This window comes from Molossus molossus, unplaced genomic scaffold (genome assembly GCF_014108415.1).
Source record: "Molossus molossus isolate mMolMol1 unplaced genomic scaffold, mMolMol1.p scaffold_m16_p_18, whole genome shotgun sequence".
NCBI classification, from domain to species: Eukaryota; Metazoa; Chordata; class Mammalia; order Chiroptera; family Molossidae; genus Molossus; species Molossus molossus.
The window spans coordinates 58223265-58248675 of record NW_023425353.1 but is presented as its reverse complement, the minus strand read 5'-3'; the positions used below and the strand labels follow the sequence as shown (position 1 = coordinate 58248675).

Below are 25411 nucleotides of genomic sequence, written 5' to 3'. Positions count from 1 at the left end.
GTCACCCCTAGGGAGGTCTCTCCCTGACTCCCCCAGGACCACTCTCCCTGCCCAGCCCTCTCTCCCCCGCACCCTCTTCGTTCGTCTCGACAATGACTGGAACGTGTACCCCTGTATTTCTCTCTGGCTTTTGTGTTTATGGTGTCCCATTGCCAGCACGGTGGAGCCCACCGCACCCAGGGGCCCCGTCCCGGCAGCCCCAGCACAGCACCTGCACACAGCAGGAGCTCAATAAGAGCTGAGGGGGCTGCACCAGGAGTCCTCACCGCCATCCTTCGGGACCGGTCTTCTCATCCCCGCTTCACAGACAGGAACTAAACAGTTGCTCACGGTCCTAGTCAAGGGCAAATCCAGAATCCCACCCCGAGAAGGGCCAGAGGCAGAGCCCAAGCTCCCCGGACTCGCCTCTGACCCCCTCGGCTCAAGGCCGAGGCCGGGATTCTGCGGCAGTTCCCACCTCCTAGCGTCCCCCAAACTCCACTCTTTCAGTGTGCAGAAAATACTCCTCAAAGACTCCCCAGAGGCAGCGTGACTCCTGCACCCCGTCTGAACCAGGACAGCAGGGCGGAGTCAGTGACCTGAGTGACAGGCTACATGAAGGCCATGTGCGCCCTCCACCGTGGGACCCTCCCCTCTCTGAATCCCAGTGCCACTTCCAGACTCAGCCTTGGAGCGGAGCGCCCACCGGAGCTGTCTCTTATGCCACCTGCTTCCCTAATCCGACCTGCCATCGATCAACAAAGTGAAATCTCTCATAAAGCCACAAAGATCCTCCTGGTCACCCCAAGCATCCGGTGACGGTGAGGCCGGGGAGAGTTTATGCAGGCGAGGCTACTGGGCGTCCCTCCAGACGGCGTGCCTGCCCCTGGCCGCTGCCCGCCCTTGCACTCCGCCGGGGTAGGGGATGCAGGCCCCGGACCCCGGGAGGAGCGGGGTGAACACGAGGCGCTGCTCCCGTCTGACTTCCCAGGTTTACTCTGCACCTGAGTGTGGTCCTTGCCCCGTGCTGACTGCTGGCACCGGTACTGACGGAGCCCAAGCCCTGCTGGCCTGTCCCTCCATCTCTGCCAGCACCCTGCCGGTCCTCTGCGGGGCTGCTTACTCAAATAACCCGGGATGTGCCAGGCCGGGTGCCCTACCACAGGCATGAGCAGGCCCAGATCCCCCGGGTCACAGAAAAGCCAGTGTGCTTGGTGAGCCCACCCCGGCTTCGGCTCAGGTGACCGACAAGTAGGCTGAGCCCCACCCCGACTCCCGACTCCGTCTCGAGGTGGCCATTCTGGGGGTCGTAGGACAGCGGCAACGGTCTCATGGTCACTTTTCGGTTTTGGAAAAGCAAGTGAGCTCCCTGATAAAGCTTTTTTTTTTTCCTCCTCAGGGGACTCAGTACAACTCTTTCCAGAATGAATCAGAACTGCCTATGGACATCTTTACTTTTCCTAAATTGGTCTCCGGGTAAGAGCCGCTCCGTGTTCTGCGCCAGGCTGTGTGCTTATTCTCTCTCTCTCCTCTTCACCCCGCTGCCCCCGGCTCTCACTCACACTTGGGGTCTCCCCCTGCCCACGGCCCTTCAGGACCCTTTACTCTGTCTGCTGGGCACACGGGTCAGTGGCGGGTGGGTAAGCGTGCCGTCCCCGTTTCTGCGGGCGGGCGTGCAGGACACCTGAGTCCCTGCTCGGAGACTCACCCAGAGGGTGCTGGCAGCGTGGTGGCCTCCTGGGGGGGCGGCGGTCCCCTCGCCAGCCGCCTTCGCGCTGCCGCTCCGGGGCTGTGGCCACTCTGGCTCTCCTTCCATGTGCTGCTCACTCTTGCTCTTCTGTTTTCTTACGATCTGGGGAGGAGGGTGACAGAGGGGCGAGTTACCGGAGAGGCCTCTGGATCTAGGTGGGTGCCGGGACCAGCTTTGGGGTTTTTCTTTCAGCCACGCGAGAGCTTAGTTTAGACAGAATGCCAGCCCGCCCTGGCCAGTTGGGCTCAGCGGTTGGAGCTTTGGCCTGCAGACCGGAGAGACCTGGGTTCCGTTCCCGCTAAGGGCACGTGCCTCGGTTGCAGTTTGTCCCTAGCCCAGTTGGGATCGTGTGGGTGGCAACCATTCGATGTGTCTCTCCCACATCAATGCTTCTCTCTCTCTTCCTCCCTCTCTTCCTCCAGCTCTATCTAAAGATGAATGCAAAAATGTCCTTGGTTGAGGATAAAAAAGCACAAAACAGAACGTCAGCCTGTTTCAGTTCTGTCTGATGATGAAACAGCACAGCTATAGCCTTGAACATGCTACAGCTCTTTGCAGTTTATAAGTATCATTTTATCATGGTAATGACTTCTGTCTCTTCAGTGCCTCTCATGCGCCAGACTCTGGGCCAGGCACACAGATGCTGCACCTCATCGGATCCTCACAATACTGCTAAGAGCTACCGACTGTGACTGTCTCCATTTTACTGATGAAGAAACGGCCTCAGAGAGGTTAAGTTATCAGATTAGGACGCACAGCTCATGAATAGTGGAGCTGGATCTCAAACCAGAGTCTCGGCTATAAATCTTGATTTTTAGGAAGCACTGGGGAGGCCTATGAAGGGGGCAGATGGATACCGGGAGTCATCAGGGTGGGCTTCAGCTTGCTTGAACCACGTGCTGTGTTGGGCAAGGCCACGTGGATCTAATGAGTCCACTTGTATGATAGTCTCTGGGCTCCCAACTTCCTACTGGCAGGAAACAGCTGAGAAAACTGCCGAGCCACCAACATGGGCACATTCTTCAAGGCCTTTTTAGACCAACGGGATGATGAAGAGGACGGCTGAGCGCCAAGGAGAGCAATGGACTGCGGTCATTCCCAGGGACAGCCCTGGTCTAATCAAGGCACATCCCTCGCCTCCAGAGTGGGGACCTGGCACTGTGCCCAGCGGGATTTCAGAACTGCTGTGGACCAGTCACCTGCCGTCTGCAGGTGGGCAGTGCTGCCTTCTGTCCCTGTGCAGCACTGTAAGCTTATATGTGGGGACAGGTGACTCGTTTGCTTAGGTCACAGGTCTCCATCTTAAAAGGAACTGAGTCTGAATCGAATATACTTTGATCTGTGACTGAATGAGACATTTGGGGGTCTTTGGGTACGATGAGTGTATGTGGCATGTGGAAGGGACACAAATTATTGTGACCAAAAGGGAAGACTGACTTTGTTCCATGCTCCCTGCAGACAGCCCTCTGCGTGACTCTGCATGCCTCCCAGGACAGGGAGGATATGCAGTTGACCTTTGAACTACACAGGTGTGAACCGCACGGGTCTACTTACGTGCAGATTTAAAAACTCCGCGTATCTGTGAATCCATGCCGTTCACACCCACGTTGTTCAAGGGTTAACTGGACTCTCCTTACTGCAGTTGGGATTCTGACTTAAATTACACATAGATTTTCGACTGCACACCCAACCCCTATGGTGTTCAGGGTCAGGTGTGCTTCCCACCTTGACCTTGTGATGACTGCGTGCCTGGCTTGGGCCAATGACACGTGAGGAGGGAGTGGGTAGCAGTGTCAGGGCTGGCCTAGGCCCTCATGGACGTCACTGGCTTCCTCTGGCTGTCTGGTGCTCTGTCGTGGCCACAAGTAGCTGATGTGCCCTCAGTAGGGCCCCAGAGGGAACATATTGCACAGACCTGGTCCCGCCCTTGGATGGGGCCACTATAGAGTGTGCGTGAGAAAGAAATTGTGGTACGACAAAAAATAGATGTGTTGTTAGACGGATCCCTGGTTCAGAGCTTCGAAAACTCCTTGAAATATTTTGAGTGCTGAGTGCGTCTGTTATGCTAATGAGGTGGTTCGGGGCCAGGGCCACTCGATGGAGGGAGACTGGTGACTACGAGAAAACAACTGGACAGAGACAGACGAATGCCACACAGTTTCACTTACACATGGAATCTCAAAAACAGAGTAAACGAGCGAACCAAACAGAAGCGCATCATAGATGGAGAACAGACGGATGACTGCCTGCGTGGACGGGGTGGGGCTGGGTGGAGAAGGTAAGGGATGAAGAAGCACAAGTTGGTCGTCACAAAATCGTCACGGGGATGTCAAGTCGACACGGAATACAGTCAATCATACTGTAATAAGTGTGTATGGTACCAGACGGGTATTAAACTTATTGGGGTGACCACTTTGTAAATTATATAAATGTCTACTTACTATGTTGTACACCTGAAACTAACATAATACCGCAAGTCAATTGTAATTGAAAAAAATTTAAACCCAACCACGTACACCAAGGAACGTTAAGCTCCACCCCACCCTCTGGGGAGGGGACAGGGACTAAAGATCGATTCACGCAGGGGGTCAATGATTTAGGCAATTTGCCTACTTAACGAAACCGCTATTAAAAACGCTGAACAGCCCTGGCTGGTTTGGTTCAGCGGTTAGAGCGTCGGCCTGCGGTCCGGAGAGACCCGGGTTCGGTTCCCGCTAAGGGCGCGTACCTCGGCTGCAGTTTGTCCCCGGCCCTGGTCGGTTGTGCGGGTGGCAGCCACTCGATGTGTTCCTTTCACATCGATGTTTCCCTCTCTCTCTCTCTGTTCCTCTCTCTCCCTCCCACTCTACCTGAACAAAAAATGGAAAAATGTCCTTGGGTGAGGATAAAAAAACAAAAACAAAAACGCTGAACAGTGAGGCTTGGGGAGCTTCCTGGCGGGCACACACATTGACGTGTGGGAGGGTGGCGGGCACAGAGGGCATGGGAAATGTGTACACCCATTCCACAGACCTTGTGGTCCTATTATCTCCTCACCAGGCTGTTCACGTGTATCTTTTATCATAAAGAAGTAATTGTAAGTGTAACACTCTCCTGAGTTCTGTGAGTTGTTCTGGCAAACTGTCCAACCTGAGGGGAGGGGTCCTGGGACTCCCTGAGTTTGTAGCAGGCTGGACAGAAGTGGGTGACGTGGAGAGTCCCGAGGCTTCGCTGGCACCCAAAGCGGACTGAGCCCTTCACTTGCGGGGTCTGTGCCACCTCTGACTGGTGTCAGAGCTGAAATGAATGGGAGGGGGTGGAGAACTGGCTGTCAAACAGGAATGATCCTGTTTGGAGCCACAGAGTTTTGGGGTGGTTGGTTTCTAAGTGCTCATTACCGGTACACCATGTAAGGGACAGTTTAGGGTGCGTAGCTAGCAGGAGGTGACTGCAAATGTCTTCAGCAAAAGACTATTTGAGAAGTGTGAGAAGATGACACGCACACACACACTCATGAACATGCACACACAGCCTGGGGAACAGGAAGTCAGGGAGCACTGCTCAGTGCTGAGTTCCTGGCTCCCCACCCACTAGCTCAATCCCTAAAGGCAACCACACCCCATCCCCCGTCTTGATTTTGCAGGGCGATCCCTCCGCATTCGCCACTGGAGCACGGAAGGCAACGTGACAAGGCACAGAGACGTGCCAGTGCTGCTCTACAGCTTGCTGGAGGCCCTGCTCTGGGCCAGGTGGTAAACTGCAGTCATCACAGGCCAGGGTCACCTACCTTCTGCAAGATAGTTGTGGCCAGTTCCTCCGTCAGCTCCTCCTTGTGGTCCCGCAAGTAACTGGCCTCGTTCTGCTTGTCCTGCAGAGGGAGGGGGAGAAAGGCTGTGTGGGCGGGCTTGGGGCTTGGGGCTTGGGGCTTGGGGCGGCAATCACTTTCGTGGGAGGGGGAGCTTGGGCACCGCTCCAGTCAAGGATGGCTATGGTGACACTTTTTCCCGGTGGCCAGGACCCTGACCCACAGCTCCCCTGAGAAGATGAGGGGGTCCATTACCAGGCTGTCCCCATAGGCTTCTGCTTTGGAAATCGCCTCCTCGATGGCCTCTTCGGCCACGCGTAGGGCAACAGCCAATGTGTCCATCATGCTGTGTCCTAGGCAGGAAACAGAGCAGATGTCACTTTCTGGGAGAACAGTTCAATAATTGCTCCACGTGCGCTCTGCTGCCCAGGTCTCGGGGTCCCGTTCCTCACAGCTTGCAGGGCTCACAGGCCCCTCTCACTGGCCTCCCTGCTTCCCATTCGCCAGCCACATCCCTGCCCCAGACACAGCCCATCAGCTGTGATTCTGTGATTCTGCCACCGCTCTGCTCACGACTCCGTTATCCTGTTCCTCCTCGCTCTGGTCCCTGCTCTGTGCCTGAGCTGGTTCCCAGGCACCCGACTCTTCACCCAAGGGTTCCTCCTCTGGAAAACACTCCCAGATCCCTCTGGTCCCCGCTCTGAGGTTCTGGGGAACCCTCCGCCCCTCCCACAGGGTCTTCCAACCTGACCACAGTCACTGTCGTACCCTGACACCGAGCACGGCTCCAGCAGAGTGGCTACAGATAAGCAGACAAGGGGACTCCGTATAAAGAAATAACGGTTCTTCACCTACTTTCTCAGATAAAAATTGTGTGTTATTTTGTGCATATAATGTGTCATTATGATGATAGGGATGAAAAGTATTAAATGTTCTAAGGGCCCTGGGCTGTACCTATGGTTTAATGCAAATATAGAAGCCATGGAAGAATTTTTTAGACTCTAAACCAATACTACTAAGAACCCTAACCCTGGCCGACCTCACACTGGGTCCTAGGCTAAGTGTCGTATACATGATGACAGTTAATTCACACCACAATCCCCTGAGTGGGTCCCATCTTCCAGATGAGAGGACTGACGCACAGAGAAGTCAACTCGCCCAGGACTACACAGTGAGGCGGAAAGAGAGCGGAGGCCTGAATTCAGGCCTCTCCATCTCCAAAGCCCACGACTGTAACCATAAAAGCGAGGTAAATACGAGCCAGCACGCTTACAGTGCTATTGTGTTCTCATTGAACTGTTTTGTTTTTGCATATGGCAACGCATGGGAGGAAGTGTTTCCAGTCAAAGGATTTCTGCAGGTAAGGAAATTCCTTTTGGAGCTAAGTGCTTGGAAGAGTTTGGCTTCTCTGAGATGCTCAGATTTCTGCTTCGTACTCGAGAGTGAGAATTTCTGTTGTTTTACTTCACTCCAGAAACCAGGGCGTATCAGGCCCAGGCACCTGGGTTGGCGAGGGCCGTGCACCTGTGTCCCTTCCCCGAGCCCACCTCCCGCTTCCATTTATACTCTCCCAGCCGTGATTATCTAACACAGGCACATGTCCTGAAAGCTGCCTCGAATTCTTTGCAGAATGAGACAAGGTGTAAATGCACCAACTCATTAACTAATCAATCCCTCAGTGAAAAAAATTAAGCTTCTCAGGCCCCTAAAGACACACATGTGGACAGAAAGTGGCACTTGGCAAACGAAATCTCTAAAACCAACTCAGTTAAAGTCAACGTGATCTAGCCAGCTGATGAGGACATCAGTCTGGCTCTGTCGGCCCTAATAGAGCTGGGGAGGGGGGCAACCCAGCTCCGTGGCTGAGTGGACAAACAGTCTTCCCACGTTTCTATAAGTACAGGCTATACATTTTAAGTTGTTGCCACACTAAGTGCTCTGTGGCGATAGACACCATATGTCCCATTTCTCTCTCTCTTTTAAAATATGTTTTTATTGATTTTTTTTTAAGAGAGAGGGATAGAAACATCTATGTGAGAGAGAAACATCAGTTGGATGCCTTCTGCACCCCCCCTACTGGGGTTTGAGCCCACAACCCGGGCAGGTGCCCTGACCAGGAATCGAATCGGGACCTCTCAGTCCATGGGACAACACTCAGTCCACTGAGCCACATGGGCCGGTCACTCCCATTTCCCTTTATCCAGATACCCATGAATATATTTTTTGCAGAAGAGGTGCCCCACAAACTCTTGTTGCGTCCAAGTTTACCAATTACCTCCCTAGAACTATGCTCTTCGAGGGCCCCAGTGATGCCCCGGTGGACAAGCTGAGTCAACACCCTGGGTGCTTTGCTATTGGGCGAACAGGTGCATAACTGACTGCTAAGAGGTGTGCACAGACCCTGTGACAGGATGGTCACCAAGGTCCACACATTCCTACAGTCAGAGCCTGGAGCCAGAATCAATAAGGCTGTGGGTGCCACGTGTATGATTTTTGGATGAGGGCGGCGTGGACACTGAAGATATTTCGGCTGAAAGTGAAGGCGCAGGCTGGTGTTCCCCTGAGAAAAACCACAGGGGTCTAAAGGAGGGGTAAGAGGGCAGGGTGACCGAAGGTCAGTGCGCAATTACATGGCGAGATTATGAGTTTTATGCTTGAACCTGGCTAGGCTATCATGCCCCGTTATTTACTCAAACACGACTCTAGGTGTTGCTCTCAAGGTATTTTATAGATGTGGTGAACATCTACAATAGTTGACTCTAACTAAAAACGATTACCCTCGAAGACGGGGGTAGGCCTCATCTGATCCGCTGAAAGGTCTTAAGAGCAACAGTGAGGTTTCCCAGAGAGGAAATCAAATCCTGCCTGAGTTTCCAGCCCACTGACCTACTCTAAAGATTTCAGGCTTGCCAAGCCCCACATGTGTGAGCCAAGTCCTTAAAGTAAAATAAATCTCTGTGTGTGTGTGTGTGTGTGTGTGCGTGCGTGTGTGTGTTCCACTGCCCCTGTTTCTCTGGAGACCCTTGACTGATACAGACGGTCACTGAAATATTAATACAGGAAAGTTGTGGGCAGGGAGGTCCTAAGGCTACGGGTCTCCAAATAGAAAGAAAAGGATCGAAGCAGAAATGGAGCTGATAGGTGACTGCTGGAAGCAGGGAGAGGGGTCGAGAGAGAGATGACGTGCGAGTGGACCGACATGGCCAAGGAGCATGATTAGGACGCGCTGAGGCTGAGGCCCTGGAGGACCTGCAGGTTCTGATGGCTGAGCATTAGAAACCAGAGTCTGGAACCCTGAGCTGAAATCCGCGCCATGCCTCCGGCTCAGCAGTCAGCCAAGGTGCACCGAGCCTCCTCGAGGGGCGCGGCAGCCCGTGGAGAACTTTCAGGCGGCAAGGGTGAGAAGCACCCTAGGAACAGAGCGAGAGTGCGCAGAAGAGTGCGAAGGCGACGCGGGGGGCGCTGGCTCTTCACCCCAGCGCTTCGCAAAGGAGCTGGGGTGTTAGAGAGGCAGGGAACCTAGGAATTTGTTTTTGTTTTTAACCTCTGCTCTGAGGAAACTATCATACTGGTATAAAAAAGTAGAAATTAATCAGTAAGGGATACATTCTTTATAGGAATAGTTTAATACGAATTGCACATAGGTACTGATTTTTATATTCCAACTCCAGAGCACCCCCTCGTTGATCATCAAGCATTCAGTGCTTGGGCAGCGAATGCTTTTCTCCAGACCACACCAAGGATTTACTCATCTATTCGGATGACGGATTCATACACACGGCAACAGGAAGACCATGGAGACTCCCACACAGCAACACATGGCTGTATCGCGTGGTTACAGTGCAGCTGGAAGACCCTGAAGCTGTATCTGAAGGTGCTTCTATTCCTCCAACCTCCCACTAGCTGCAAATTCTTAATCAACCTTACCTTCCGACTGCCTATAAAATGTTGAGTCACTGCCTGAAACACTTTCTTCATTCTCCAGGTTTGTCTCAAAAAAGCTTCCTCCTAGGGTGGGATTGGGGGTGGGGAGGAGGAGAAACAGACATTGAGAAAGTGACGTTATCTGCCTGGGTCTCAGTTTCCCCACTTATAAAATAAGGCTTTAGGATAAGTCATCTCCTCAGTTCCCAGGCTATACATTTAAATGCAAACATTTCCCTTTGGCCTGGCTACGTCCATCATTCATTCATTCATCCAGCAAATAGTCCATGGACGCCTACTAGGCGCCTGGCCCTGGACTGGGTGTTAGGGTGTTTGGGTATATTGCGAGCAAAGGCAGAGATCCTCATGGCCCTGGCAAACTTGACAGTCTAGTAGGAGAGATTAATCAGAGATTTACATAAATAAACATGGGATTGTAAGATACGTTACTTGCTCTGGTTGGGCGCTTCACAGTATAGTGTGTGTTCAGCAGGGAAGACTGAACCACACAGAGTAACCCGGGGGCAGGTCCAGGCAGAGCAGAAAGCTTGCACAGGCAGGAGTGAGGGCAGCAGGGCGCACCGCGGGCCTGAGCGAGACGCAGGGGGCCGGGTGGCAGAGAGGAGGGCAGCCGGGGGTGAGATGACCTGCAGACACAGCCCATGCAGGTGGTGGGCGCCACACGAGTGTTTTGATCCATGTGAAGCCGTAAAGGTTCCACGGAGCTGGCCTTCCAGGTGCACTCTGGCTGCTGTGAGGGAGGGAAGGCGGTGTGGGTGAGGAAGGGCAGGCAGGAAGCCACACGTGCAGCCCGCTCTCTGGAGCGTGCCTGTGGAGGGAGGAGCCCGGCAGGGCGGGAAGTGGAGGGAGCCACTTGGGGGTGTTTGCAGCCCATGGGAAGGACCCAGTTAAAAGAGAGGCTGAGCAGCAAGAAGGAAGGGGTGAGTGACCTTGAGACCTTCTTGGAAGGTGACAGGGATCGGAGGCAGAGGTGCCCACTGTCTACCCTGTGAGGGAGGAGGGGAGGTCGTCTGTTGCAAACCGAGAGCTAGGGGGCGTATAAGGAGACAGGAGACCTGAACGCGTCTTTGGAGGACTGAGCTGGCCAGAGCGTGAGCTCTGGTTCTGCACGACTTAAAATCCTCCGGTAAAACACTGCTCCCTGCTTCCTGTAACTTTGCAGGAGGGAGCTGGAGTGCTGTTTAGGATAACGAGACTTTTCCAGGGCAGAAAGCGATGGAACCGTCCGGAAAGCCTGACACAGCGGCCAGGCGACGTTAAGTCACATCATTCATGAGTTGGAGGAACCCCTGATTTCACATGGCTCGGCATTTTTAGAAGACCACGTCTGTCAGTCAAATCCCAGATGCAAGATGTAACAATAGGCCTTTTCAAGAAACATGTCAAAAATAGATTTATAGTGTTAATAAATAAAAGCAGTGGTTATTGTCCCCATTTCATTTATCCAATGCTAAATATAAGCATATCGATTATTTATGCAATTGTCTGGGGATTAAGAACATTACTAATGGCTACTTTGATCTTTTCCTGTAGTGCTTCTTTTTAGAACTGAACAATGTCATGCTGGAGCCATCACCACTGGACATTACATTTCAAAGATCAATGTGTTTACTCATCTACCTGGAATGTCGGCTCTGAGAAGGTCTTGCCTGTCTCCACCTGACTCTCAAACCAGGCGGGCACATAGCAGGCATTCAGTGATGTTTACTGACGGAATAAATAAACCTTAGACTTATCTGATTAAACGAACGGGTGTTCGATCAGGCCTACCCTGGTCCCCCGAAATGGGCTGATTCAGAAGGAGTGAGGTTAACCAGTGGGGGACTGATGGCGGCCGAGCAGTGCATGTGGGAGGTGACCCGAGAGTCTGCGAACTAAATGAATTCTCAGAGGACCGTTCTGGGGGCGGACAGCAGGGGTCCGCGCGGCGGACAGGGTCCGTGGAAGAGGAGCTCTGGGCACAGCACGTGCCGGCTCGCTGGGCAGGCTGTGTAGTACCTTCCGACAGCCACAGTCCTGAGAATAACAGCCCTTAGGTGAGCGGTTCTCAACCTGTGGGTCGCGACCCCTTTGGGGGTCGAACAACCCTTTCACAGGGGTCGCCTAAGACATAACAGGAGCAAAATTACAGTGATGAAGTAGCAACAAAAATAATGTTATGGTTGGGGGGTCACCACAGCATGAGGAACTGTATTCAAGGGTCGCGGCACCAGGAAGGTTGCAAACCACTGCCCTAGATGAACTGACAATGGAACCATCTATTCAGAATTGTCCTACATACTGCAGTGAGGTCGGCTATGCCTGAAGGTAACCTCAGTGCTCCAAACAATATCTGTTGGGCTACCTCCAGAGATTCGGAAGTACTGACTGGGCATGGAAGATGATGTGGGCACTGGATATTTTTGTTTCAAAGCTCACTAGGAGGTTCTAATATGTGGTCAGGATTGAGGATGGCAGATGTACAAGGGTACTGGGTGGTAGGTAGAAGATGACGGTACTGACTCCCCAGTTATCTAAGAACCAGGAGGCCATGTGAGCACTTGAGGGGGAACGACATTTTCTAAGTGGCACGTAGAATAAATCGCTTTGTTTTATGATCATGGCTTTACAGGTTTGAGCACCATCTCATAAAGTGTCTCCTGTCAGCTTGTCTTCGTGTTTATCAAAAGGAAATCCCAATGAAAATGCAGATGGCAATCATATTAAAGCAATCACATTAAAGGAAGTGTCTTGGCACCCACGAGCTTTAAGATTGAACTAGTTAGGGCAACATGGAGAACACAGTGGATGCCAGGCACTGCGCCCTGCTGTGGGAGCAGAGATGAGGGAGCTGTTGTCTCCACGAGGTCCAGCAGGAGAGAGCGACGTCAGCCACCGGCGACTGCAGTGTGATCAACGCTGTGGCTGGGCCCCGAGAAGGACACGGTGAGCCGCAGGGGGCCCAGGACCACGGCTGCTTCCGTCATGGCAGAGTTACTCCCAGCACCCATTCTCCTTCGACAATGACACTGGAGGACTCCAGAGCCCTGAGCTGGCGCACCCGGGATTCCCGGATTCACGTCTGCTCGATAGGCGGGGCCGTGGGGAGAGAGACAGAGAATTCGGGGTTGTGTTCTGTGCTCCAGTCTCCAGGGGGCGTGCTTTCCCCTCTGTTTGCACGGAGCAGTGGAGCGCACCTGTGGGTTTTGAATTTGGGGATGGAAAGGGGTCCAGGAAGCGGACAAGAGGATGTACGAGAAGAAAGAAAAGATGGGATGAGAGTGAGCGAGCCAATTCTATTCCGGAACCTCCTTGAGAAATATCTTCGGGGTTGAAAAACTACTATGAACACCACTACTTTTCATGTTTTGTGTCTGCCTCCATTCCCAGAGACAATTTTTTTTTTTAGAAAAACCCATCATGAGAAGATAAAAATAACATGTGACAACCTTGGGCCCAGCTCTCTTAGCCATTGGCTTCCTGAGCAGATTGGAGGACAAAGATGCTAACAACGACCACAAAAGGAGCTAATGACTCCCCGTGTCGAATGCTTCCATCCTCTCGTCTCCCGTCTTTAGTGGCTGGCATATTTTTAGATAAGACACAACCGGAGTCTTTATGAAGAATACAAAATAATGATGGTGAAAAAGCTCCAAATGAGATGGAGGAGATGCCCCCCTTCTTATGGATGAAAACATTTACCTGTGTCAGCAAAGTGACGAAAAAAACATCTTCCTCTAGACAGAGAAAACAGCCTTACAGCACATTCTGGGCTGGTATAAATAGAATTTTGGCATGGGAAGAAAGGAAAGTGGACTCAGATCCTTTGAGTGCAGACCTAGTCTACACAACCGACCAGAGGATCTTCCAATGTTTTAATCATTAGGGAAAGATGCAAAGAATCCAGAATTAGAATGTCCACAATTTTCAGAAATCCTCTGGTCCTCCCAGCTCCTAATATATCCAGCTCAGTGGGGATGCTGGAGCCAAAAGACTAAAAACTCAACAGAAGCTTTGGTTTTTGTCCTATCTCTGCTTCTCCCTAGGGCCGGATACTGAAGGAGCTTTCTCTGTCCCAGGTGAGCATGGCCCAGCACGCGGGCCTCCGAGCAAGCCTTCTCCCATCCCCCCAGCCCCCCAGGACGCCCGACAAGAGGCCGCCGCGTACCCAGCGTGTCGAGGCATGCTCCGCTCTCCAGCCGGTGCTTTCTGTACAGGTTCTTCAGGACCTTGGCGCTGCCGAAGCGTTTGAAGCGGCTCTTCACATTACTGTAGAACCATTCCAGAGCCTGGGTTCTCAGAAGCCTGAAGGAAACACAGAATTATTCGTGGGAAACTCTGAATGACAAAATAGGATTGCTGAATGGCGGGGGCAAAGGTTGCCATGATGCTTCGTAGGGTCTTCCGTCGAGATGTGTGCTCGCGTCTCTACTCCTTGAACCTGGCCTGGCTGACGAGCCGACCACGGAGAGGGGGAGACGCGATGCTGTGTGTGTTTGAGCCTTGCAGCTGCCCCCTCACTGCTGGTGGAAGTCCTTCAACCCATCACCACGCGGGCAAGCCCCAGCTAGTCTTTGGGATGACGAGAGACACTTGGCCCAGTCACCCCTATTGCCCCGGCTGGCAAGAGGCCCATCCACTGCCAGTGGACTGGATGCATGAGTGACCCCAGGTAAGACCCGCAGAGGGACCACGCACCCCAGTCCACCTCAGAGCAAGCTCACCCACGCTTGCCATTTGAAGCCACGCACTGATACATCTGTTTAGGAGCAGGCTTCACGTTGGATACTGCTGCCACATTAGCAACATTTCTCACTCATCTTGGGAAAAGAAAAGCACAAGTGAGATGAAGGCTTTATGGCAAAATTCTCCAGCCTTCTATTCGTCCAGCCTGAAGCGCTGTGGGAGAGCAGCGCCCGGTCAGTGCTGTGACCGTCCGTACAAACCCTGACGCGATCCCTCCCTCCTCGGCGGACAAGGCCATATTCCTAAATCCTCCTCACTTTAACAAGAGCTTTTGTTGCCCTGGCTGGTAAGGCCCAGCAGTTAGAGCGTCGGCCCGTGCACAGAAGGGTCATGGATTTGATACCCAGTCAAGGGCATATATCTGGGTTGCAGGTTCGATTCCCGGCATGTGCAAGAGACAACTAGTCAATATGTCTCTCTCACATTGATGTTTCTCTCCCTCCCTCCCTCCCTCCCTCCCTCCCTCCCTCCCTCCCTCCCACTCTCTCTAAAAATTAATGGAAAAAATATCCTTGAGTGAGGATTAATCAACAGACAAAAAAGAACAGCTTTTGATTTTATTTTTCTTACTATGGATGTAATCATGTATACTCATTTTAGAAACTTCAGCAAAGCAAGCTGAGTACAATGCTGCTAATTCAACAGAGAAGCAGCACACACCGCTGAACGTCCTCCCCGAGGCCAGGGAAGAGTGAGAAGATACCCAATGGGAAGAACTCTCTAAAAACCAAGGGTGAGGATGACGGCAGGATCAGAGACTCAGACAGTCTCTGGCAAACTGAAAGCGACAGAGAGAGTTTTGTCCCACGAATCAGACAGAGGCCCAGCGTGGCGCTGGGGGCGCACACAGCAGGCCTGCACTTCGAGACAGTGTTCAGAAAGCGCATTCAATGCCTATGTAGACAACAGGGAGGCCTCTGGGCTCCTCTGGGCTCCCAGCCACAGACAAATGGACAAGAGGTCCAAGGATGCTTTTCCTAGGACAGAAATAGCAGTTCTCTGAAAACCGCGAACAGCCGGCCTGCGGAGGACTAGGCCTTCAATGCGGTGTTAACACCTTGCCGTGGAGCCTCCTTTTGGGGCACTGGGGGAGCCCCCACATGCCTGCCCACCAGTTCCTATCCATGTACCCCAAAGCCAAGCCTGCCAGTCGTCTGCCTGGCTTCCAAATGGAGCTCTGCACAAATGTCAGCCCCCCTGGGTGGCCTTCCTGACCACCCTGAAACACCACACCATGCTGATGCAGCCTCTATCCTCTTACTCACATTTTCTCTCCCCAGACTTTTTAAATTTAATCCTCACCCAAGGACATGTTTTTCATTTGAGAGAGAGAGAGAGACATTGATGTGAGAGAGAAACATCAATCAGTTGACTCCCATATGCTATCAACTGGGGATCAAACCCACAGCCTAGGTATGTGCCCTGACCGAGAATCGAACCCACAGCCTTTTGCTGTATGTGATGATGTTCCACCCGGCCAGGGTCTCACCAGATTTTTATCAGTGCTTCTCTGTACCTCGTGTTCAGTTATACATGACTCATTATTCATAAGAAAGTCAATGCATTAACATGTTAATTAACAATTACTTGTTAAATTGTTTATTATGTTTCTTCTTTCCAATATGTTTATGTATATGTCATTTACCATCATCTTAATAAAACTAAACGCAATTACCCGAGTGCTCTGTCTGAGGCACTATGCCAAACGTCTTCCTTGACTCGTGATTTCAGTCTCACGAAGCAGAGCACCAGGAGTGAGCACCTGGGTGCTGGGCGGGGCACTTACTACCCCTGTGACCTTGAACAGATTACCTAATCCCTCTAAGCTTCGTCTTCTTCTAGAAAATGGGGTTGATGACAGTGAGCGCCATGTACAGCTGCTCAGGGTGAAAGGATGTAACATGAGCCATGGGGGGCTCAGTAATTTCCTACGACGGCGCCACAGGATGAGTCCCATTTGAACCCATGAGCAACAGGAACGCAGGGGGGTCGAGCGCCTTACCCAGAGGAGCAGGTGACTGAGACGGAGCAGAAACGGGAGCTCCGCCGTGCCCACGTGAAGTCGGCTGGCTCTCTTCAGTGTATTTTCCCACCGCATTTTACTACCGTAAGCACCTGCCATTTGTAAAAACCCCATAAAGCTGTTTTCGGAATTTAGAATAATACAGCAGAAAAGGGGAAAAAAAAACAAACACAGAAGACTTTGTCCTTAGCAATCATCACACTGGGCGTGTGATTTATTTCACAGCGTTGAGAGCACAGAAGACATGCAGTGCCACAGGCGGCCCCCTGCCACAGGCTGCCCTGCTCCCTGAGCAGCTGACCGCCAGGCAGGGCCGCTGCGGGGCTCAGCTCTGCGGCCAAGGAGGTCCGCGTGGCCCTGGCAGGGCACGGCTGTTACTGCGCGCCTCAGTCTTTAGACAAAGCGTATTTCTTTTCATGTGAGATGCTGTCCCCTTCTCCCCAGTTGACTCTACTTTGTTCTGAAAGGCTGGCCCCACGCCCTGACAGCCATGGGCAGTTGGGCACATGACACAGACCTGCCAATCAGGGTGGGGGTGGGCTCTCACTAGCGCTCCTGGGACGAGGTCCTCCCCTTCTGCTGGGCTGGCTCCACTGCAGAGTCAAAGCCCGGGGCTCCCGGGGCCACCTTTGCCACCGCTTGGGGGACAGTTGTGGTTTTTGGAACAAATGCAGATTTGATGGTGGAAGGGGACAGAATCCTATTGATATACTTTGAACACCTGGATCTACTCAGGTCTGAGGTCAACTCTTGGACTTTTTCAATAAATTCCCTCTTTTGTAAACCTTTCTGAGTTGGGTTTCCGTTATTTGGAACCAAGTCCTAGTCTTCAAGTACATCACAGGATGAGCTCTCTGTTCCCTGGTGATACTAACACGTGATGGCATTCAGAAGCACTTTAGTCCTCACTAACATAGAATGCCTCCGCGTGCTCGAGTCACGGAGCAGGACCGAGGCACCGCGCTGGGGCCGCTGGGAGGTGGGCGGGTGGCACCCCTGGGGAATGGCCAGCTAAACCACAGCCCAATCCAGAGAGCAGAAAGCTTCTCCTAAAAAGGCGTTTGTTTTAGTTTATGTTTTGCCTTAAAGCTGGCATGGAGAGCTTTGCTGGAAGGCTCAGTCGTGCCTGCCCTCATTTGATATTACTGCTTTTTTTCCACTCATTTGAACATTCATGGCTCAGAGGACATGCGGAGGACGCAGGCGGCTCACGGTCAGAGGCGTGGGCAGAGGGCCGTGAGGGGGGCCGCACCTGGGGTGCAGACTGGCTAAGTGTGCTGCAGGGCTCCCCAGCCCCCCTCGGGCCCCTGCTTCCCCCTAACACACACGACCAGGCAAGCGGAGATGAGAAGGAAAGAGCCACCTGTCGCGTCCTGCTGGATCGAAGGCAGAGGGGACCCCGTGTCTGCTCATGGGCTCCCTCAGTGGTTCACTCATTCATTCTCTCCTTCCGTCACCCTCTGCCGAATGCACTGTGGGACAGGCACTGTGCTAGGGGTGTAGGGGTGAGGGGCAGACGAGGCCCTACCCAGCAGCCCCGCCAGCCTGAGCTCCTGGAAGACGGACAACACGCAGCCCCAGGAGGCGCGGGCTGGGGGGCTGGGAGCCGCAGCTGCAGTCAGTGTCAACTGCCCCCCGTTCCACATCTGCAAGGGCTACTCTGCTCCGTTTGCAGAGGGGGGCAGGAAAGAACATTTGTTTGGGAACATCTAGGATGGCAACTGGGAACACACTTGGGGTAAAGTTCTCTTCAGTAGCTTAATTCCACCCGGAACAGAAGGCCAGGCCCCTTTCCCATGAACAGCACATTTCTCTCTCTCTCAGCTTTGCCACGTCACCCGGCGGCACAATGTGTTCACTGAGTCTCAGCTCGAGGCCGGCACTTGGAGAACGCCAATGATCCATCAGCGTGAATAAACTGAGGTCCTAAAAGACGATGAAACACATTTTGGACTCATTTTGTCGTCATTGACAGCCTCTTCAACCTGAGCGTCTTGAAACAACATCTTTGCATGGGGAGAACTCTTGTTTCTGCATCTTTATGAAGTTTTCCAAGTAAAGGAAGAAAGAGTGTATCCTCCTAAAGTCTATCAGGAAGGCCTGTAGCCACGGGGAAGACAGGATGGACGCTCCGGCCCCTTCGCTTACTGTGTGTGATACTGGGGGTCAGGGATTACTTTCTCTGAACTCCAGTCTCATCATTTTAAAATGGTGTTTGCGAAATCAACCCCACACGCTGGGAAATTCAAGACAGTGTCCTGAAGTGCCCATTACGATGCTGGTACAGAGTAGGACGGCATCCAAGAGGGAGGGGACAGGCGCCGAGAGGCATGGTCAGAAAAGAAATGCACTAAATGTCTAGGTACATCCAGATCACAGCTGATGCAGACGACAAATATAAAAATGTAAAAAGTACCGAGCTTTGCTCGGATGGATTTGAAAGCGACAGGAGCTCGCTCTACCCTCGCGGCAGAGGTAACGACACAGAGGCTGTATTTTCCTCTTTCTGTGGAGAGCGCGAGGGGCTGCATTTCTTCACAGGTCTCAGAAAAGATTTCCAGGGTTGGAACCATCCCTCTTCATGGAGTTTGGTTCAGTTCAGGCAACGTTTCAGAGCCTTTGGGGCTACAAAGGCGAGTGAACCCAATGGCGGCTTCAGGGAGCTCACGGCTCGGAAGACGAGGGTGATGGTCGCACAACCAACCAGAATGAGGAATGGAAGGAGAGGATCCGGTTTGGAGGGAAGGTGGTAGGTTCGGTGAGGACACTCGTGGCACCCCCCGGGGACAATACCTGGCGAGCACTTCCATATGTTAGTCCAGGGCTTAGAAGGACAGAAATCTGGGTGACATATAGAGATTTGGGGAGTCTTTGGTCCACAGCTGGTATTAAACCCAATAATGGGTTATTGGAGGCATAAACTATCGTTCTAATTTATGAGGAAAATGCAAACTAGTAATTTGCTGCTCTATCACTGACCGAATGGGAAGCAGACCTGGGAACAGACTACAGACTTCATTCTGGGTCAGTGCCTTGACGCCTGATCCAGTTGTTTTCCTTCCAGAAACCCCTGTTAGCTTCCTCAGTGAAAATTAGGGCATTTGCTTCAAAGTTTAAGCAGATAGAAAGCCCCATGAATCAAGGCATCAGAAGAAACTTGAAAATATTGCATTGCTTCCCTAAAAATCCTACTTACCACACCGTGAATGCTAATCACTTCAAACACCTGTGTAAGCAGTTTTCGATTTTTTTTCTATGACACGAATACATTGGTAAATACGATGCATTCTCACTTAGAAGACAGACTGGAATCACATGACTCAATGCAATAACAGCACTAAAATTCCAATGGCATGAAAGCTCCGCCCAGGAATGCCAGACCGATAGTGGTTCATTAGACTAAAATAATGCAGTTGTGAGGAGGAAGGGATGGCCCATATAGGAACTGCTCCGATCCTGGCTGCTGGGACAAAGCATGGCAGGCAGGACTCTGTGCAAACCGAGTTCACTGTGAGTGAGCCTCCCAGGGATTCTGGAGATCTGGCTCCTCCCACTGTGCTCCTCAGACCAATAGGGTGGGCACCTTCTGGAAGCCGAGAGACATGCGCAATCCCAACCCTCCCTCCTCACCCTGAGACCTGCTGATTCCCGAGTGATTATTATTTTCATCAAAGCTTGATAAGCACTGGCCTAGAAAGATCAGCTAGGTGTTTTCCGAGTCCTCACGATTTTTTTCTTTCAAGTTGTATCACAATCTACTAAGGCAGGACAAGAGATAGACTAGCTGACTTTCCAAGGGGGACTGAAAGATTTAAAGAGGAACAGAATCATTCAAATGCTACTCCAAAATTCAGGTGCGTTTGTTACAAGTAAATAAAATGCCAAAATACTGTTGCTACAAACTCGCATCATTATACACAGCAAGGTTCTCCAAACCATCTCTAACAAAGTGCTGCTGGTCCGAGGACCACACCTTGAGAACCACTGAGGTCAAGGACAGAGTTGGCACGTCACAGAGCATAGTGAGATTCAAAGCTGTGGGAAAAACAGCAGAATGACAGTCAGGTGGTGGAAAAACAAGACTCATTCCGTCCCGACAGCACGAAGGGCTTGAGCACCAAGTCCCAGCAATCAGTGTGGACAAGTCAAGAGGCTGAATGGAAAAGAACAGCCCTCAGGCTGGGACCTCTGAGTGTATCACTGGGAATCTGCAGACAGACATGGCCAGGAGGCTGAAGGTGTCATGGTCAGTTGATACGTGACAACTGCCGTTAATGGGAAGCATCTTGCAAAGGGTGAGAAGCTGGAGCTGATAAACAGCAAGAAGGAAGAAAAGCGTGAAGAGAGGTGAGGAGCTGTCCAGGGGCCAGACCCACAGCTGCTCCTGGGTCTGTGCACACTTTCTCCAATCTTCACAGCAGCTAGAGTGACACAGAGCAGGACATCGGCTCAAAGAGGTCCGGGAAGCCCAGGGTCACACGGCTAGTAAGAGGCTGGACTGCAGTTTGAAGGCAGCGCCATCTGGCTGCAGAGACCCGTGTTGCAGCTGGACCACACAGACCACGGTAGAATGTGGAAACCCTCACCCTGTACTTCCCACAATGCCAGGCAGTCTTCTAAGCTCTTTGTACCAATTACCCATTTACTCTCCATAACCACCCCATTTCACAGAGGACCTGAGGCTGTGGAACCTGCCTGGCGAGAGGCAGGAGGAGGCAGATCCAGGCTGGAGCCTGTGCCCATCACCACTGCACCGCACTGGCTGAGCCCTGGAAGGAGGGCGTTCCAGAGTCCAATCACTAGCTGCTTTTAGTTAATTGGATATATTCCAGGAAAATAACTTTTCTCAAGCTAAAAATTCAAAACCTGAAGGCCTTGAGTTTAATTTTCCTATCTCCATTTCAATGTGAAATTAGACCATTATAGTCTTTTTCTTTTTTTTTAAATATGTTTTTATTGATTTCAGAGAGAGGAAGGGAGAGAGAGAGATAGAAACATCCATGATGAGGGAAACACTGATTGGCCGCCTCCTGTACGCCCCCTTACTGGGGATTGAGCCCGCAGCCTGGGCATGTGCCCTGGCCGGGAATCAAACCAGGTCTTCCTGGTACATAGTTCGATGCTCAACCCCTGAACCACACTGGCCAGGCTACAGTCTTCTTAATTTCTATTTGATTTATGCACTTTTGCCACAATAATTGATACTCTCCTACAGTAATTCACACACTTCCAATTTCTTTTTCATTTATTTTCAAGTTTGGGAGGTTTATTCGTTTCTCTTGCTAAAGTTTTACATTCACCAAACAGAAACAAAGTTACTTTCTCTCAACTCTCAATTAAAGCTGAGAGAACAATGTAGATTTGAAAATATTTTTGATGAGTGTACTTCTATTAAGGCCAGGAAAATAAAGTTATATTTTTGACTTAAATAAAATATTTAAACTTAACGTTTTGAGTTTAATATATCTACTTCCCAAATTTTCAATATTTTTTCAGATATTTTAATATTCTAGAAAAAGTCATCATTAGAAATACAGAACAACATTATAGAGGGAAACATATTTCCTTTAGTTTCCTTCATCAGTAGAAAGACTTTTATCAGATTCTATCTTCAGTTAAAATGGTTATATTTTGTTCTTGATGCTTTTTGTATTACTTTTGACCTTTAAACATACTGCATTAAAATAGTATTTATCTCGACTATTAGTTTCTGTCACTCGGGAGTGCCTTGCCGACCCTAACGGTGGCCTTGACAGGACAGCGCCAGGCCGGCACATGTGACTCCAGGGTCCACGGTGGCAGAGGGGTGCCGGCTGGGAGACAGCTGTGCCAGGAGAAAGGGGAGGAGCCGGGGGCCCGGAGAGCACAGTGATGGACCGAGGGGGGGGGATGGATGTGGTGGTGTCCAGAATATACTGGGGACGAGGAGCAGCAGGAAGAATGTGGGTGAGAGTCCATGGATTCCACAGGTTCGTTGTTGAGACTTGTGCCCTACAGACTCCACGAGGGTAAGATGGGGAGCAGAGCTTTGAAGAAGGCTGGGGTTCTGCCTTAGCAATGCGGGATAAAAACCAAAATGGGCCCTGGCCAGTTCGGCTCAGCGGTTGGAGCGTCAGCCTGTGGACCAGAGAGTCCCGGGTTCAGTTTCCGCTAGGGGCACATACCACAAAAAAAAAAAAACCAAAAAACCCGAAATGGCCCTGGCCAGTTTGGCTCAGCGGTTAGAGCGTCGGCCTGCGGTCCAGAGAGACCTGGGTTCGGTTCCCACTAATGGCACGTGCCTCGGTTGCAGTTTGGCCCTGGCCCTGGTTGGGGTCGTGTGGGTGGCAACCAGATGATGCGTCTCCCTCACATCGATGTGTCTCTCTCACATCGATCTTTCTCTCTTTCTCTTCCCCTCTCTCTCCCTCCTGCTCTATCTGAGGATAAATGCAAGAAAATGTCCTCAGGTAGGATAAAAAAAAAAAAAGAAAACAAACAAACAAAAAACCCAACGAAATGGCATTACCCCAGGAAGGCCTATCTGAGAACACTGTTCTCAATGCCTGTGTCAGGTACCCTCTGTTCCTCCCAGGACCTTCCCAGGTCTCCTTCACAGGGCTTGGGCACAGCAGTGCTCCTTCCAGCCACTCTGGCCTCAGCAGAACCTGCCCAGCGTCCCTAACTGGCCCCAAGGAGCCCCCTCCAGATCTGAGGCCACTGAACTTCCTGCTCTCTCAGGTGGTCCCCCCGGCTCTGACTCCACCCTCACGCTGGATTCATTCTCTGAATGCTCAGCCAGTCTGACTCCTTGTCAAGCCCGGGGAACGGGGACCGAAACGATTTCTTTTAGCCTCCGCTGTCTGCAGGCAGGAGTAACGGTCATTTGAATGTGTCTTTTCTCTTGCCTTCTTATTTCTACAGCTGATGGGACTTCCTTCTTTTATTTGTTAGAATCAACTTGAAGTGGATGAGAGAATTTAACTGAGTTCGTTTGGAGAGCTGCAGTCCTTGCTCTAGCTGCAGGAATTTGCACTCCGAGCTGTGCTGGCCCAGAAGGGAAATCCTGCCTCCTCCCTGTGCTGATGAGCATGATCTGGTGACTGACACGGCAAAGAATGGTCAGCACGTACGGATTCTTTCCCCAACCTCGTCACTCACTGTGTGGCCTTGAAGACGTCAGTTTATCTCTGCATCTCTCCTCCCTTATCCTCAGAATACAAATGATCACAGCTTGCCGCCACCAAATTTCCAGCACCCCGCAGCTGCGTCCGAGACCGCTCGCCTCCCGTGTCCTGGCGTGCTGACGTGCGCCAGCTCGGCTCCGGTAGCATGTCTGCACCCACATTCAGAAAGGTGGCCCGTTCCTACATTTTTGGTTCATTCATCTATTTCATGAACAGTAACATCATGCCCTGGAGTGAGGTGTTTTCCCTTTAAATTAAGGTCCAAGCTGGTTGTCGGACAAGAAGATGACTGGGTTGCTGTGATATGAACTAGTTCTGGACTGCAGCTATAATACATACACAGTGCACTGCTGTGACAGGCAACAGGCAAGGACCTAAAAAAACAAGGCAAGGGTTTTGCTATATATTAAGTGAGTGGCTAAGATACTGTAAGAAAAGTTATTGCTTTTTCCTATTAAAAGACTTTGATTGGGGCTACTATGTAACTGACCATATCTGCCACTTACTGAGTGCCACTGAGCTAGGTCCTTTTAGTCCTGAACACAAAACTATGAGACAGGTATTATTTTGTGAAAACAAAGGCTACAGAGCTGGTCAATGAGGAAGTCAGTATCTGCTCTCTTTTTCTGACTGTTAATCTAAACAATTTAGTAGATGGCTCCCATTGTACCCGCAGGCACCCAGGCACAGAGACATTACCACGCTTCCTCAAAATCACACCATAATTTGGGGTAGAGCCAGGTTCCGTCTCCCACCTTCTCTCCGTTACACAGACAGGGTTAAGCCTTTTCTAAACTGTGCTTCCTTCCTCCCCTTCCTTCTTTCCTTCCCTTCCCCCCCTTCCTTCCTCCATTCCGTTCTTGCCTCCAGCGTCCCCTCCGCACCATCGGGGAGAAAGAAGCACCAGGGTCGGCCAGGAGGCAGAGAGGGCACAGAGAGAGCATGGGTGAGAACATGCACAGAGCTTCCACAGGAAGGAATGAGGGTGGTAGTTCAGGACTGGCGAGTCTGAATAACTTCAGCACTCTGGGGCACAGGGCTGTCCTGGTTGTCTGACACCTGGTTCTGAGGTGACCAGGGCAAGGGAATAGTGGCCCTTAGTGTGAGAGCCTCACAGAGGCCGTGGTGGGGTGTGGGCTCTGGATTGGTTGGTTTGCACTTGAGAAGTGTACTCACAGGTGACTAGTCTACTATCTTTAGGACTCAGCAGTCTCTCCAGGGTCAGTAAGGCCCCAGATGTCAAAACATCCAGTGCAGAAACTAGGACATGTGGTTACTCCGCCTCTCTCCTTAGCAGCCGGGGTCTGTGGCTTTACTGTCAGTGTTAACCCCTCCCCCCCTCCCCCGAAACAATCCCTTGTACATTCCACTGGCATTGCTCTCCGAGGTTCCACGGCCTTCCTGCTAAGTCACAGGTCCTCTTGTTAAAAAAGTATTAAGAGTTTCAAGACAACAGGAACAGGGCATTAAGCCAAGCGTAGGGCCATGAAGTGACTGGACGTCTAGGAAAGTGGCCCCGCTTGTGGGGCAGGAAGTGTGTCCCCTTCTCTATTGAATCTCCTGATACAGCAGCCTGCCCTCGTGCCTGGTACCCAGCAGGTATTAACTCTTTGAAGAATTTATGAATGGGAAAATACGTGGATATCACAACTCATTGCCACCCACTCCGTCACCATAAAAAAAAATTGAGCTCATGAAATGCAACAGAAATATAATACACTGATAAAGCATATAAAAGGTGATAGACATAGCAGTTATCATAGCACAGGTCAATAGGGTTAGCCTATATTTAACAGACAGATGCTTGGTCGGGCCAGTGTGGATCAGTGGTTGAGCGTTGACCCATGCACCAACAGGTCACCAGTTCAATTCCCGGTCAGGGCACATGCCCACACTGTGGGCCCAATCCCCAGTGAGGGGCATGCAGGAGGCGGCCAATCGATGTTCTCTCTCATCGATGTTTCTCTCTCTCTCTCCCTCTCACTTCCTCTCTCTCTGAAATCAATAAAAATAAATAAATAAATAACAAATGAAAAAAC

The 25411-nt window shown here is 51.4% G+C and overlaps 1 protein-coding gene across 1 annotated transcript in view; it reads right to left on the bottom strand.

The window, feature by feature from the left end:
* Positions 1-25411, bottom strand: part of LOC118632964 (myosin VIIA and Rab interacting protein) — a 181431-nt gene that overhangs the window by 55855 nt on the left and 100165 nt on the right. The window contains exons 3-7 of the mRNA XM_036266303.1: positions 13606-13742; positions 9441-9521; positions 5769-5866; positions 5496-5576; positions 1688-1831 (exon numbers count right to left, since the gene is read on the bottom strand). Of these exons, the coding sequence (XP_036122196.1) occupies positions 1688-1831; positions 5496-5576; positions 5769-5866; positions 9441-9521; positions 13606-13742 (541 nt within the window). The remainder of the gene's footprint in view (positions 1-1687; positions 1832-5495; positions 5577-5768; positions 5867-9440; positions 9522-13605; positions 13743-25411) is intronic.